Genomic DNA, 14,686 nt, shown 5'->3' on the forward strand with positions numbered 1-14,686 from the left:
TCATATATTTTAATTTTAAAATTTTATATACTTTAAAAAGGGGTGCAGGATACTTCGTGAATCTTCACCTAAAACGAAGCTTTATGGATGATCTTGCGCCTCCATCAAAATATATGAAAACACTTAAAATATAATAAAAAACAAATATCCAAAAGTAAAATATTTTCTAGGTAATTTTATTAAGGTACATTGATTTGCAATGATTATCACCTTCCGTCATATTGGCGTAAGACATACAGTATGAGAAAATTCGTACCAGTTGATAATATTTTGATTCTGCGTTTTTTATTCATAATATTTAAAAAATAAATTAAATTCCTCTATTTTATTCTATACATTTTTTATTAATTCATTTTTGCACTGAACTCTTGAGATTTGTTCAACGATAATTTGCAACGATATCAAAATAGTTTACCTAAAATCAACTTGTTGCAACTTCTTTTGACATTTTTTGTTAGTTTAAATTATTTTAAATGCAACACTTTGATTTTCTTGTACTCAGTTATAAACAAAATGCGCATGTTGAGTTCCATGTAAGAGATTGTTATTATCGTTGATTATTTGTTACAAAAGTTAAACTGTCAGTGACTCTTTTTCGAACTGCAAAAGCAGTGATTAATATTTATAATCTTTTTATGTACCTCGTATTTTTTTCCTGAAAATGATTTAACTTAAAACCTCTAAGACATTCGCTATCGGGGTAAAAGGTGACTTTGTGTGTACTTTTTTCAGAAACAACTGGATGAAATTTGATCAAATTTGAATTGAAAAGGCACATAAATATAGGCAAAAGGAAGCATTCAAGAACTGACTACATAACCAATATTTTTTATTATTTTTTTTTAATTATGATACTACATACTTGGGTAAGAGGTTATCATTTAGTGATTATAGTGTAATAACACAATTAGAGCTTTTCAATCACAATAAAAAGTTTCAAAAACATAATGTCATCTGATAAATCAATTAAAAATATAAGATGTTTTGTAAATTAAGCTGTTCTATAGGAAATACTGAACAATAAAAAACATATTTTTTGTTAAATTTAAGATAACTCCGGCTCCGACTCCGACTCCGGGTTATCAGAAATCTTCGGCTCCGACTCCGACTCCAGCTCATAAAATTTAGCCGACTCCGGCTCCGACTCCGACTCCAGCTGTTCGAGTTTTGACGACTCCGACTCCGACTCCGACTCCAGGTCCCCAAAAAGACCCGACTCCACCGACTCCGGCTCCGACTCCGACTCCGACTCCACAGCCCTGATTTTAACAACTAATCCGTTCATCCCAATAACAGTTGAAGGTATTCTTCCATAACAAAAAAAAAATATTCCAAAATTGTTTTGGCCATCAACAAATTTTGTTATGATAACATAAACTGTTATTAACACCTAAACTCCCAAGCTCGAGAAAAAGGGGGAATTTGTATGGAAATTCCCCCTTTTTCTCGAGCTTGGAAGTTTAGGTGTTAAACTCTTATGCAAAAATGGATTTTTCAAAAAGATTCCATAACATTTTCTGTTATTTTTACGCACAGTGGGCACATTCACAATTCCAGTCGTCACAATAGTTATTTTAACAGTATTTGTTCTCGAAATGGCCGTCAGCCCGGGATCATACTTAAAATAGAAACTCACAATAGTTTATTTAAAAAAAACAGGCTTCTGAAAGGCACTCATTTTGATTCATAATAATTTTAAGTATCTAAAAAAATGCAACAATTAAAAATATTGCAAACAACCATAGTCATTCACCATCTTTGTTTGCAAGAGAAGGGGGTTGTCAATAATAAAAAAAAAACTAATTTGAATTTTTTTAACCAAAATTTATCTATTTATTATTAAAAAACCTTGAAACACGATAACAGTTATTAACCTTTGAAAAAGTTATAGTCTGGGAATTCATGTTCATGTTTTCATTTGTTTTTTATATCATGCAAAAGCCTCTCATTTTATGAGAATTTTTTTGACGAGGCAAATTCTGTAAATGTATTTGTAAAAGCCGAATGGCAAATGTCATTAATTAATTTTGTATTTTTTACAGCTTAATTTTATTTATGTTTTCAACATGAAAAAAAAAATTGAATTGAAAGGTACTTAATGCACATCATGCTTTATCCCGAGTAGACGATAATAACATAATTCATGCCGTTTCCATAGCTCGCATAATGTTAAAATATCAGAAATTGTTTATTGAATCTTCTAGCAAAATTCATTGATAGACCAAAGAGTTTAACAACAGTTTGTGTTATCATAACAAAATTTGTTATTGTTCGCTTGTGTGCTATCTTGTGACACATCCCAGCTTTTTACAGCAAACGAGTCACAAGATATAACACAATAGGGTGTAATATGGTTGTATGGGAAAAAATAAAGTTGTCCAAGTTTAGCAAGCACAATTATTTTTCAGTTCCTTTTGGGGTCCTTAACAACTCCCCAAAATTTGGGAACGATTGGTTTAGTCCTCACTTTGCGCAAAGCGATTCAATTTCCAACTAAATTTGTATGAGAAAAACCATTTTTTTGGATTTTGATATTTATAAAATCCACGTTTCACGCTGTACTAAAACCGGATTCATATTCGGATGCTCTGGAAGGTGCTCTACAACTTTTCCGAAGAGAGTATGGTGCTAACTTGCTCCTATAAAAAGATACAGCGTGTTAAAAACTCGTCTAAAACGTGTTTTTTGCTCGAAAATCACATTTTAGACGAGTTTTGAGGACGCTGTATCTTCTTTCAGGGACAAGCTAGCACCATACTCTCTTCGGGAAAGTTGTAGAGCACCTTCCAGAGCATCCGAATATGAATCCGGTTTTAGTACAGCGTGAAACGTGGATTTTATAAATATCAAAACTCAAAAAAAAAGGGTTTTCCCATACAAATTTATATGGAAAATTGAATCGCTTTGCGCGAAGCGAGGACTACACCAATCGTTCTCCAACTTTGGGGAGTTGTTAAGGACCCCAAAAGGAACTGATAATATGTGTGAAGAAAATGTCCCAACTTTTAACAAAAAATCTAAATTCCTATTTCTAGTTCCAATTAATGCATAATGAAATTGTTAAAAAAAAAAACAAACGTGTTGGACAGTTTAGTAAGATTCAAAGCTAGTTTAGTAAGTTTCAAAGTTATTTGTGTTTAGAGCGTCAGTCATTTTCACAAAAGTTTCATTTTTAACTTTAGAAATTTGGAGGTGTTGAAAAATTTGGGCTTTTTAGATGACACTGAAAAAGCTAAATTTTCACAAAATTCAAACTTTAGAATGCTGTATTACAGCAACCATTAGTCCTAAGTCAACACTAAGTCAATAAAAGAAAATTGTGAGAAACTTTAGTTTTAAAGAGGTTCGTTTTCTTGGGTCTGAGAGTTAAGGTCCAACTTTTAATAATTTTTAATTACTTTTATGAAGAAAACGTTCCTTCAAATCGATTGTTGAACCATTTTCCGTCAAGTGATTCTTCCTCAAGATATCCAGAAAATGATCCGTCAGTAAGTTTGTACCCAGTTGACGTTTGCTGAGTGTGCCAAAAAGTTTGTTTGTTTATTTAACTTTAAGGCGGCTCGATTTTTCTTACTGGGAAGATTCAGGTGGTTATGTAACAAACATGACTTGTATGACAAAGAATTTTGTAAGAAGTTGTTAAGGATATTAATAGTATAATTTACTATTTTTTGAGTGTCTCATATTTAAAAATAATGCAATTTTTTCAACTGATAAAAAATACTGTACAAAAAGTCATAGAAAACGGAATTATGGAACAGACATGTTTAAGGCAATGTCTTAAAATGTAGTTGACCTTTACTTGTAAAACAGCAAAAGAAATCCTTCTTTCTTTATTGACAATTAACATAGGAATGTTTCAAGTTTGTCGATGTTCCAAATTTGTGGGATATTATTTTATCAAAAAAAAAGTAGGAGAAAATATTTTCGGATAAAAAGCACAAAAATCTAGTTCATGTAGCTTCCACTTATCTTGAATGGTTTATTTTGAATAAGAAAAAAAAACCTTTCGCGTCACAATTGATTCTTACTCAAACTCGCTTCTACTTTTCTTTCTTTCGAGCTCGCGAGCACACATTTTGGTTCGTTTTCGTCTAGGTTAGGAATGAGTCACAGATTTAAATGGTACCCTTACAATACAATTGGTTAAAAAAACAAAAATTCGCTAAATTGCTCACTTCCACCGGGCGGCAAAAAGTGTCCTGTTCTGTCGATTGGTAGATCGTGGTCCAGTCCTAAACGATCGCCTCGGTGCTGCCGAAGATCGTGAACACGAACCAGCCGAACGTGTTGATGGCGGCGGCCGTACTAAACACCGCCGACCAACTCTGCGTCAGCTCGAGGATGTGGCCCGCCAGGTAGACGCCGAGAAAGCCCGGGATCGCCCCGACCGTGTTCATCAGGCCGAACACACTGCCCGAGTGGTTCGGAGCGAGGTCCTGCGGGTTGACGGTCACCGCGTTGTTGTGGAATCCCGAGAGGCCTACGGATTGATGTTTGGATTAGTTGTTGGTTTGATATAGTTTGATTCTGGTTTGACTCACCAATGATAATTGACATGCAGGTGAGGGCCGTGTTGAACTCCTGCGTGTGACACATGATGAAGAGGGCCACGTTTTGGCCGAGGAAGCAGATGCTCTGCACCAGCTTCCGGATCCGGGTGAGGGACCACTGCTTGGCGATCAGTCGCTCGGTGAGCGATTTGCCAAAGAAGGTCACCGGAGGCAGGGCCAGCCAGGGGATCATGTTGACGACCCAGCCCTGGAACAGTACCGGGTAAAAGTCAGTTCAATGATGTTTCGACAATACAGTTAAGTTTAGACTCGATTATCCGAAGGACTTTATTTCGCCACCGCCTTCTTAGATTACATGTTTTTAGAAGCCTTGTGAGCGTAGATGGGAGTACCGGCCTACTTGATTTACATGACAGGTGGTACCAGCCTTGACGAAGGTTGATAATCGATGGTTTAAAGTAATTCAAAGAAGCACATTTTTCGGCGAGGACTTTGGATAATCGAGCCTAGACGGTAATGAATAACCTACCTTCGCCAGCGGGAAATTCTCGTGAAAGTACGTCGGCAGCCACGACAGCAGCACAAAGAAGCAATTCATCTCACAAGCATGGGCCAACACACAGGCCCAGAACGAAGCTCGGCCAAACAGCCGCAGCCACGGAACGGCCTCCGACGGTCCCAGCTTGGAACAGATCCGACTCGGCTGGGAAATGTTTATGATCCGACTCCGGTCGGAAGACATCGTGTAATACCGGAGCAGCAGCGTCCACGACAGACCGAGAAAACCAATCACCCGGAACACCGTTGGCCAGCCAAAGTAGTCCAAGATAAACGACCCAAGAATGCCCGTCAACAGCGTTCCCATGGCCGAACCGGACGTCAGGATGCTGAAGAAGCTGGTCCGCTCGGTCGCGCACAAATTCTGACTAGTGATGCTTATCATGCTGGGGAAATGAACTCCCTGGCAGGCCCCATTGAAGATCCGAATAGCCACTATAAACGGGATCGAATAGCTGGACAGGTACGACGACGAAGTGATGATATTCGGCATCCAGAACGTCAACATGGACCAGCCGATCGCGGCCAACAGAATCACCTTCTGGCCGCCAAACTTATCGCTCAAATATCCCCCGAGAACCTGCGTCAACGTGTAGCCCCAGAAGAACGAGCTCAGCACCGTCCCGGAGTCAGTCTTGCTCCACTTTCGCTCGGAAGCCACGGCCGGCACCAGCAGTGGCATCGTGGTCCGCGTCGAGTACAACATACACGTCCCGGCCAGCAGCGTCAGGAACCAGGTCCGCTTCTCGCTCCGGGTCCATATACTCTGGCTGTCGGTGAGGTCCCGCAGAAGCGAGTACTTTAGCTTTTCCTCCATCGGGGTAGGTTTGACCATTTTGTTGTTCGGTTTTGTCGATATCACGGCGTTGACTTACACTACGAACGCGGACTTCATCGTGGGAATTCGACTGAAATTTTGGTTTGGCAAAGCTTCTTTATATTTATTTGCTAAATATACGAAGAACGCCAACCAGACACCACAAAAAAAAACCCACGACGACTACAGAAAATGTTTTTAGTTGCTTTCTCTTGTCCTTTTTTTACTACAGATGACGGGCTGACAGAAACATCTGTCAAGATGTATATTTTGGTGGCACGGAAAATTTGTTAAAATGAGATCACAGATAATTGCGGCAAGTCCAAGAAAATTTTAAATTAAAAATATTTTGAATTATAATAAATCAATTGTAGACCAAATGGAAATGTGTGTTTTTTTTATAATTGAAAAAAGGGCAACTACTTATATAAATTTTAATTTGTTTTTTTTTTTTTCGAATAAAAACATAATGTTAACATATGTTTTCAGAGTAGAATTGGGCCCTAAAATTGAGCTTAGATTGGTGAGCAGGCTTGGCGGTAAAAAACACGATCAAAAACCATTTCTGATCACTTTTTTTCATTTTAATGCAAAAAAAAAACAAGTCAACATTTTTTCGATGGATCAACTATGGTCCCCTTGGAACTAGCTGTCAAGTAGGAACTTTTCTGTCAAGAAGGAACGCGAGGTAAATTTTTCAAATTTGATTTAAAAATCCATTTTAAGGGTGCACAGCAACCAAGGAAGTTGTTGTCTTCTTATACCAAAATTGTCAAACTTACGGACCCAATCCTGCAAGAATCTGATTGTAAAAATAGTCAAACTTTGTTGTAAATAACTACGAAGACAGTAATTTAGGGGATGAATAAAAAATTATATCGATAGTTCCCGTAGTATTCATAATACTAAAATGTCTGTAACAGAAATCTGGGTGCTAAAGCTATGGTTGATGTGTACCGTTAAACTCTTTGTGGTCGTACAAAGGGTCATTGTACTCAGAAAAATAAGCTTTATCACTGTAAACAATAATATCAGCATTACAGGGCTGCGGAGTCGGGTCATATTTCAAGCGACTCCGACTCCGACTCCGACTCCGGCTTTCTGAGTTAAGCCGACTCCGACTCCGACTCCGGCTCCGGCATCCACAAATTGTTGACTCCGGCTCCGACTCCGACTCCGGCCTACCAACTCTAGCCGACTCCGACTCCGACTCCGACTCCAGCTTTCTACAAATTGTTGACTCCGACTCCGACTCCGACTCCTACACCTAATATGTATTTTAAATATTTAAAACAATTGAATTAATCACATCACTCACTTTTCAGTTCATACCTGCGCGAATACTGTAAACCGGGGTGAAATTTATGTTCGGGGTGTTTTGCATTTTGCAATTGATAAATACGAATTATATATACCGTAAAACGGGGTGACTTTGATAGCCGGGGTGACTTTGATAAGTTTGCGATTTTTCCGCAAAATGAAGAGTACAATTAAAATACGTAAGGAATGGTTTAGAAACATACTGACCGTGGAGGACCGGCCCGTGGCTTAATGGCTACGGCTCTCGCCTCACAAGCGGAAGGTTCCCGACCGGTCTCCTTGAAATTTTTCGACTGCAATTGAACTTTGAATATGAACAAAAAAACGCATAGAATCAGGTGGGATTCGAACTCACACCTTTGGATTGGAAGTCGGATGCTCTAGCCATTCGGCCACCGAGGGATTAATACCCCTTGAGTGAATTAATCCGTAGTGGTGACATAATGTCACAAGGTCATTTACTATATAATACAACAATCCCTTCCCCAACGATTCCCCTACACACCACACACCATTATAATTAGAGCGTCCAATTTCCCGGGGTTACAAAATTCCCGGGAAACGGGAAATTTTCAACAAATTTCCCGGGAAATCCCGGGAATTCCCGGGAAATTTGAAATTCAACGAAAATCATTCTGATCCTGTTTCTGATCAATATTTTGCAACACATTTGTATAGAACAGCAACTTTAATGATCAAAATAAGTGTTAGGATCAATTAATTGCTTGACTGCTTGTAAAAAAATCATCCAGCTTTGAGAAAATATATAAATTTTATAATTTTTAGGCTGTCGTTAAATCGTACCAAATCGAAAAAAAAAAATCAGAATTTTTTGTTGAGAAGTAGTATTTTTTTAATCAAATTGTTTGAACAGTTAAAATCTATGGCAACATACAATTGCTTTTAAATTTTTCTCAGTGACCATAAATTGAAATGAAAAAAAAATCATGCAGAAATATTGTTTATCATGGCAAATAACTTCTAACAGAATAAGTATTTTCTACAAGTGAATAAATAGATAATCATTGAATTTGCCTTAAAAATCTAATTTCTGGCGCTTTTTAACTTGAAACACTATTTCATGAAACCACAACTCAAAGTTTTCAAATATATGAAGCGAGTTTTGAAAATATGGTTGCATTCTTTGGGTTAATTCCATATTATACGAATTTGTTTTTTAACGATTTTTAATGGTTTCATTTATGGTATGATTTTTGTTAAGTTAAGTTAAGTTAAGTGTAGAAGTGGTTGAAATTAATCGATATTTTTTACGCCCTTGGTAGCTCACGTGCTTCATAAATTTATGACTTCAAACTGTAATTTCTCGAATACTTTTAAATAAATTCGCCTCGCAGAACCCTTTTTGAAAAATTTAATTATGTCAATTCAAATTCAATTCAAAAATAAATATTATCTGAAGTAAACCTTGACATGAAATTTACAGACAAACTTATTAGTTCAATATGAACAGTATATTGCAATGAATAAAATAAATCAAGTATAATAATTTTTTTTTTTATAATTTCAAAACATTGGTGCAGAAAAGTAGGAAAATGTATACCTCCGCTTGCATTTCGGGAATTCCCGGGAAATTTACAAATTTCCCGGGAAACGGGAAATATTTTATTCCGGGAATTCCCGGGATTTCCCGGGAATTTTTTTCCCGGGACGGGAAATTGGACGCTCTAATTATAATCTATAAATAACTCGAACCGGTTGGTACGGTATGTCCCCGGCTTCTTCTTCTTCCCCTGATGGTTCTATGAAATGTGGGATCCGTTCATAGAATCTGTCTCATGCGGTTAATGCAACGCAGTAGGCCGGGCCGCTTTAATGAGTGTAATACACTTCGGGGGTTCTCGAAAGTACTGCAATCAATAATAATGACAAGAAGGAACTTGAGGCGTAATCTAACCATAAGTTCTTCCCGGATGCTTTCTTCGGACTGGCTGCGCTTGTGTTCGATTAGATTAGATTAGATTAGTAAGGAATGGTTTAGAAACATACTGACCGTGGTAGAGAAGTGTTCAAAGTACCTCAAGAAGAACTTTTCATAAAATTTTGAAAAGTTTGAAAAGTTAGTTAACTATAGTTAAGAAAATGTTGATGAAAGTCATTATTTTAAACTTCTCAAAGTGTCATGATTTTCTCAATGAACATGATTTTTAACGGAAAACGGAATGCATTTTCGGATTCTTTGGACAATTTTCCACTAGAAGAAGGTTAAATAAGTTTGAAAATAATAAATAATATGTATTTTTGAAACACAATTAAAAAATATCTTCAAATTTATAGGCAATTTCAGTTGAACAAATTTCATGTAAAATGTTAAAACTTGTGATTCGTGCTTCGAATTCAATATAAAATGCGATTTAAATCGATAATTTTATAAGCAAAACTAGTTTTAACAAATTTCAGGCAAAAATCCGACTTTTTTACAATTTTACCTTAATTTTATATGTATTTTGTTAAAAAGCTGATAAACTTAGTTAACTAAATATAAACATTGATTTTTTTCCTTAAAAGCTTTATCAGTTACTTTAGTGATGATAAATTTAACGTACAAATAAAATTTGAACATCTTAAATATGATTTTAACAAGAAAAACTATGACTATCAAAGTCACCCCGGAATATAAACTAAGATTTTTTAACGTAATTAATTTTCCTAACACTATTGAAAAAACTTTTTTTTTTCTAAAATAGTACATGGACTTTGTGTGGCCTACCCCAGTACATGTTTTAAAAATAATAATCATGAGAAAAACCTTACCTGTTGGAAAATATTCAAAAAAAAAATTGAAATCCTATCAAAGTCACCCCGGTTTACGGTACAAACAGAAGGGTATGGAACCACATTAAGCTTGGTAGATAAGTGTTCGTTGTTCTAAGTTAAATGTTTTCAGCGTTAATGAAACAAAATTCAAAAATATCTTCAGATTTCAACGCACTTTCAGCACACCAATTTTCAAAGTAAATTTGAATTTTGTTGTTTGAAAAATTTTAACTTTTCATTTGACTACTTTAAATTAACATTCATTTTTCTTAAGTTAATTAACTAATTTTCATTTGTACTTTTTTTTAATGAAATATTAAAAGAAAGTAGCCTTCATGATCAATTTGACATATCAAATAAATTTGCATACTTTTAGGCTGAAATTTTAAAGACTACACATCAAAGATACCCTGGTTTTGAAATAAACAATTTTCAAAGTAACTATTTTTTAAAGCTTTTTTGAATTTATTTGAGAAGACGTACATGGACATTGTGTGATCATGAGAAAATTCTAATATTTGGAAAATAAATAAAATTATTTCAATTATATCTCCCCGATTTAAGGCATATAAATAAACAAACTTGTTCAACGATATTATTTAAGGATCAAAACTTTAAGAGTTTTGTAGAGAAATTGTAAACATTGAGGTCTATCGGTCTAATAAATTTAATGATTATTTCAAAATTTGTTGCAACTTATTTTCGATATTTTTTGTCAGTTTGAATTTTTTTCAGCAAGACACTTTGATTTATTTTTATTTTCATAAAAAATGAGCATGTTGCGTTCCTAGTAGAATATTGGTATAATAGTTGATAATGTTTTAAAAACATAAATAATTTTGTTAGATACTGATAGTGAACCTTTATTTTTCCTGTTCAAAAAAGTGATCTACTTTAAAATTCCAAGACGTTTGCTAATTTTAATTGAAAGAATACATAAATACATGCAAAAAGAGGCAGTAAAGAATCAATATGTTTTAATTTTATGACTACACAGCGACAATTGTTTACTATTTTATGATTTATTCCAAACATTGACAAGAGAGGATTAACAGATTATCATTCAGTGATTTTAGTGAAATAACACAATAAGAGCTTTCCAATCACAATAAAAATGCTTCGAAAACATAATGATATCTGATAAATATCTTGAACCAAACAATAAATTTAATATAAAAATGTCAACGCAGTGCACGCAATTCAAAAAATAAATTTAAAATATAAAAAAAAATGATAATTAACGTGAATTATAACAAATTTTGAACAATAAATAGATTATATTTTATTAATTTTTTTTTGACAACTCCGACTCCAGCTCCGACTCCGGGTCTATCTGAAATTTACGACTCCGGCTCCGACTCCGACTCCAGCTCATAAAATTTAGACGACTCCGACTCCGACTCCGACTCCAGCTATTCGAGTTTTGACGACTCCGGCTCCGACTCCGACTCCAGGTCCCCAAAAAGACCCGACTCCACCGACTCCGGCTCCGACTCCGACTCCGACTCCACAGCCCTGATCAGCAATCTAAGCTTCATTTTAGGACCCAATTAGCTGATTCTACTACCACATAACCGCCCAAAACGACGTAAACGCCACGGGGCATAAGATTGAATGAAGTTTTTTTTTTTCAAAACCTTTGTTTTCTTATAATATTTGGAAAGTACAAAATAAGGCTTAGGGTTCGTTTTAAGGCTCATTTTAACAAAATGCTATTTTTCCTAGATCAGTAGTGTCCCTACCAATGACTTGCACCTATTATAAAGTATGATATAACTTTTGATTATTTTTTGTTGAGCGCTTCTAAAAACTCTTGTTCAGGTGGGGCAAGTGTACCATATGGATTTTTAGTATGGAAAAAAATTACGAATTGCTGCAACAACATATTTTATTGGGAAATAAATACATAAAAGTACTTAAAAACTGATAAACAATAGTTTAAAAACATTGTCCATACAAAATATAGTGATATTATGAAAATTTACTATTTATCATTAGGGTTAGTGAATTTTCACGATTTCACGGACAGCGTAAAATTCGTGAAATTTGAAGATTTCCGTGAAATCCCGTGAAATTTATCAATTTTCTGAAGTCATTCTTTGATATAACAAAATAATAGATATTTTATCCATAGAGACTTTTTAGGTTAATTTTAAAGTTTTAAATTGAAAAGTGTGATACTATTGAAGAATTGTTAGCAAAACATTCATTAACATAAAGTTGTTATAAAATTTACTGAGAAGTGAATGCTGCGAATACTTTAATTATTTTATCAAAAATCAGTCAAAGTAAAAAACATATTATCGGAATCATCAAGTTATCAAAAGAATGATTTCGTTTTTCTTGACTTCTATTTTATTCAAAAGGATAAGTTTAAAAGAAATTAAAAGATGCAAGTTAGATTATTCAAGATTAAATGAATAGTATTTTTATCTTTAAAATCAAATTTTTATAACATTTCAGAGTTTTTTCTGAGTTCTGTTAAATTTTCACGATACCGTTCCCATGGAAGCTAAAAAAAAAAAAATTTTTTTTTGTTTTTTTGCTCTGGTTTTGAATAACGTTTTGATGATTTCGTTACAGATTAAATTATTTTTGGCTTTTAATTTTTAATTTAGCTTTTGAGAAGAGAGATGAAAACCCTAAAAAATATTTTTACTGGGCAAAATGTCGCAGGAAATTCAAGTTATTTTTATATTTTTGTTTGGAAAAGATTGTTGAATTTGGCTCTGATATGAAATTCAATAAAATGTTAAAAGATAAAATAGATGCAAAAAAGCGAAAACTTTTTGCTATATAAGACGAATATTTAAATAAAAAAACAGTTCAATAAATTAATACGCATGCTCTACATTTTGTTTCAAAATAAAATATACATTGAGCTAAGAACTAAGAATAGTTTTTTAGGTGTTACATTTAAATTTAGTGAAGATTTTTTAAGTTTATTGAAGCATTTTAAGTGTAATTATGCTTAAAAAGTAGTTTCTGTAATTTAAACATAAGATTTTCAGAGATACTTTAACAATTTTTACGTTCCGCGAAATTTCCGTGAAATTTGGTGTTTTGAAATTAAGGTCCCCGTGAAATTTGCAATTTTTGAGCGTGAAAAATCACTAAGCCTATTTATCATCTAAGCAATATTTTTTTTTTCGTAAAAACGATTAAATTTTTAGTTCGTTTTCGTTTTCGTTTCGTTTTACGGAGCAAGGTGGGGGACGCGGCCTCAAGTCAGTCCAAGTCCGGTTTCTTGTGGAAAAAAAGGTAGTGGCCGAACTAGTATTGCATACAAAATGAACACCACCGGAAGATATAGGGGATCGGGAGGGGGAAGGTAAAAGAAAATTAGTGTTAGTGTGAGTAGTAAGAACTTGGATGACTTGAGCAGTTACGGTAATCTAAGTTTAACACTGGTTAAAGAAAATCTGAAATTATGATTCAAAGTAAAAAGGCCCGGAATATATTAAATTATTAATTAATTAAATAAGAAAATGTAACTAATCGGAGATCTACACAAAAGAAACCTATGATGTATTCCAAATTTAAAGGAAATAACAAAATACTAGAGAACAAAAGATGAAAACTAATTTGTCTAGGGAGTATAAATCCGGCCTTTTTCTGGGCCCGACCTGTTGCGTCCGTCAGTAGTCTTGTCGTACTTTACAACTAGAAACAGATCTGCCAATGAAATATTACACTTCGTTCAAATCAACTAATCATTTAAGTTCAATTATTCATCTACGGAAAACTAACTAACTTTAATCAACAACCTTAACTAAACTGTCTGAATTCGCAATTCGCAATTCGCAGTGTAAGAACGGGCCTTGACCGATCTTATGCACCAGGTTCCCGACGAACACGCACTGCCCTTACACCTACATCTCACCCTTGCTCTGAGTCAGTACGAGCAGCACGCTAGAACACGCTTTGAGTGTTCGTGCCAGGCATGCACACCTTCTTTTTAACTCGGCCGGGGGTGGTACATTACGTAGGGTTTGATGTAAGTATAAGCGCCAAACCATTCATAGTGTGCCTATCAACTTTCATTAAAGCAAAAACTGTTATATTTTTAGTTTGAATTCAAAAACTAATTGTTATTTACTGTGTATTGTTTTCTCCTGGTTGCCTCTCACCCAGTCGGCCTGGATTCGATCCCAGAAGGTCCCGGTGGCATTTTTCGAGACGAGATTTGTCTGATCACGCCTTCCGTCGGACGGGAAGTAAATGTTGGCCCCGGACTAACCTAAAAAGGTTAGGTCGTTAGCTCAGTCCAGGTGTAGGAGTCGTCTCCCTGGGTCCTGTCTCGGTGGAGTCGCTGATAGGCAGTTGGACTAACAATCCAAAGGTCGTCAGTTCGAATCCCGGGGTGGATGGAAGCTAAGGTGTAAAAAGAGGTTTGCAATTGCCTCAACAATCAAGCCTTCGGACACCTAATTTCGAGTAGGAATCTCGCAATCGAGAACGCCAAGGCAATGCTGCAGAGCGAATAATTTGATTTTTTTTTTGTTTTCTCCTGAAATCTCCCCTATTGTTGAGTCGTGTTTATCTGTTGCTATTTCTTTTGTCGCGGTGCTGTGTTACAATATTTTGGTCCTAAGCATTTTAGAAAAGTTTATCAAAAATACAATAGTAATATTTGTGTTAATCCTTTAATCATTCCATAAATTGAGTAAGGGCTCGAACCTCACTTGCTTAAGAAAAAGGT

At 35.1% G+C, this 14,686-nt stretch overlaps 2 protein-coding genes across 2 annotated transcripts in view; both read right to left on the bottom strand.

Moving 5' to 3' along the window:
* LOC120412450 (elongator complex protein 3-like) overlaps positions 1 to 14,686 on the bottom strand; it is a 164,553-nt gene that overhangs the window by 144,394 nt on the left and 5,473 nt on the right. The window lies entirely within an intron of this gene.
* LOC120412451 (solute carrier family 17 member 9-like) lies at positions 3,957 to 6,084 on the bottom strand. The gene is made up of 3 exons (XM_039572915.2): positions 5,044 to 6,084; positions 4,545 to 4,761; positions 3,957 to 4,483 (listed from the first exon to the last, which is right to left on the bottom strand). Exons 1-3 carry the CDS (start codon positions 5,905 to 5,907, stop codon positions 4,236 to 4,238), a joined length of 1,329 nt encoding a protein of 442 aa, XP_039428849.1. The 5' UTR covers positions 5,908 to 6,084; the 3' UTR covers positions 3,957 to 4,235.

The sequence above is a fragment of the Culex pipiens genome, chromosome 2 (genome assembly GCF_016801865.2).
Source record: "Culex pipiens pallens isolate TS chromosome 2, TS_CPP_V2, whole genome shotgun sequence".
In the NCBI taxonomy this organism is placed as follows: Eukaryota; Metazoa; Arthropoda; class Insecta; order Diptera; family Culicidae; genus Culex; species Culex pipiens.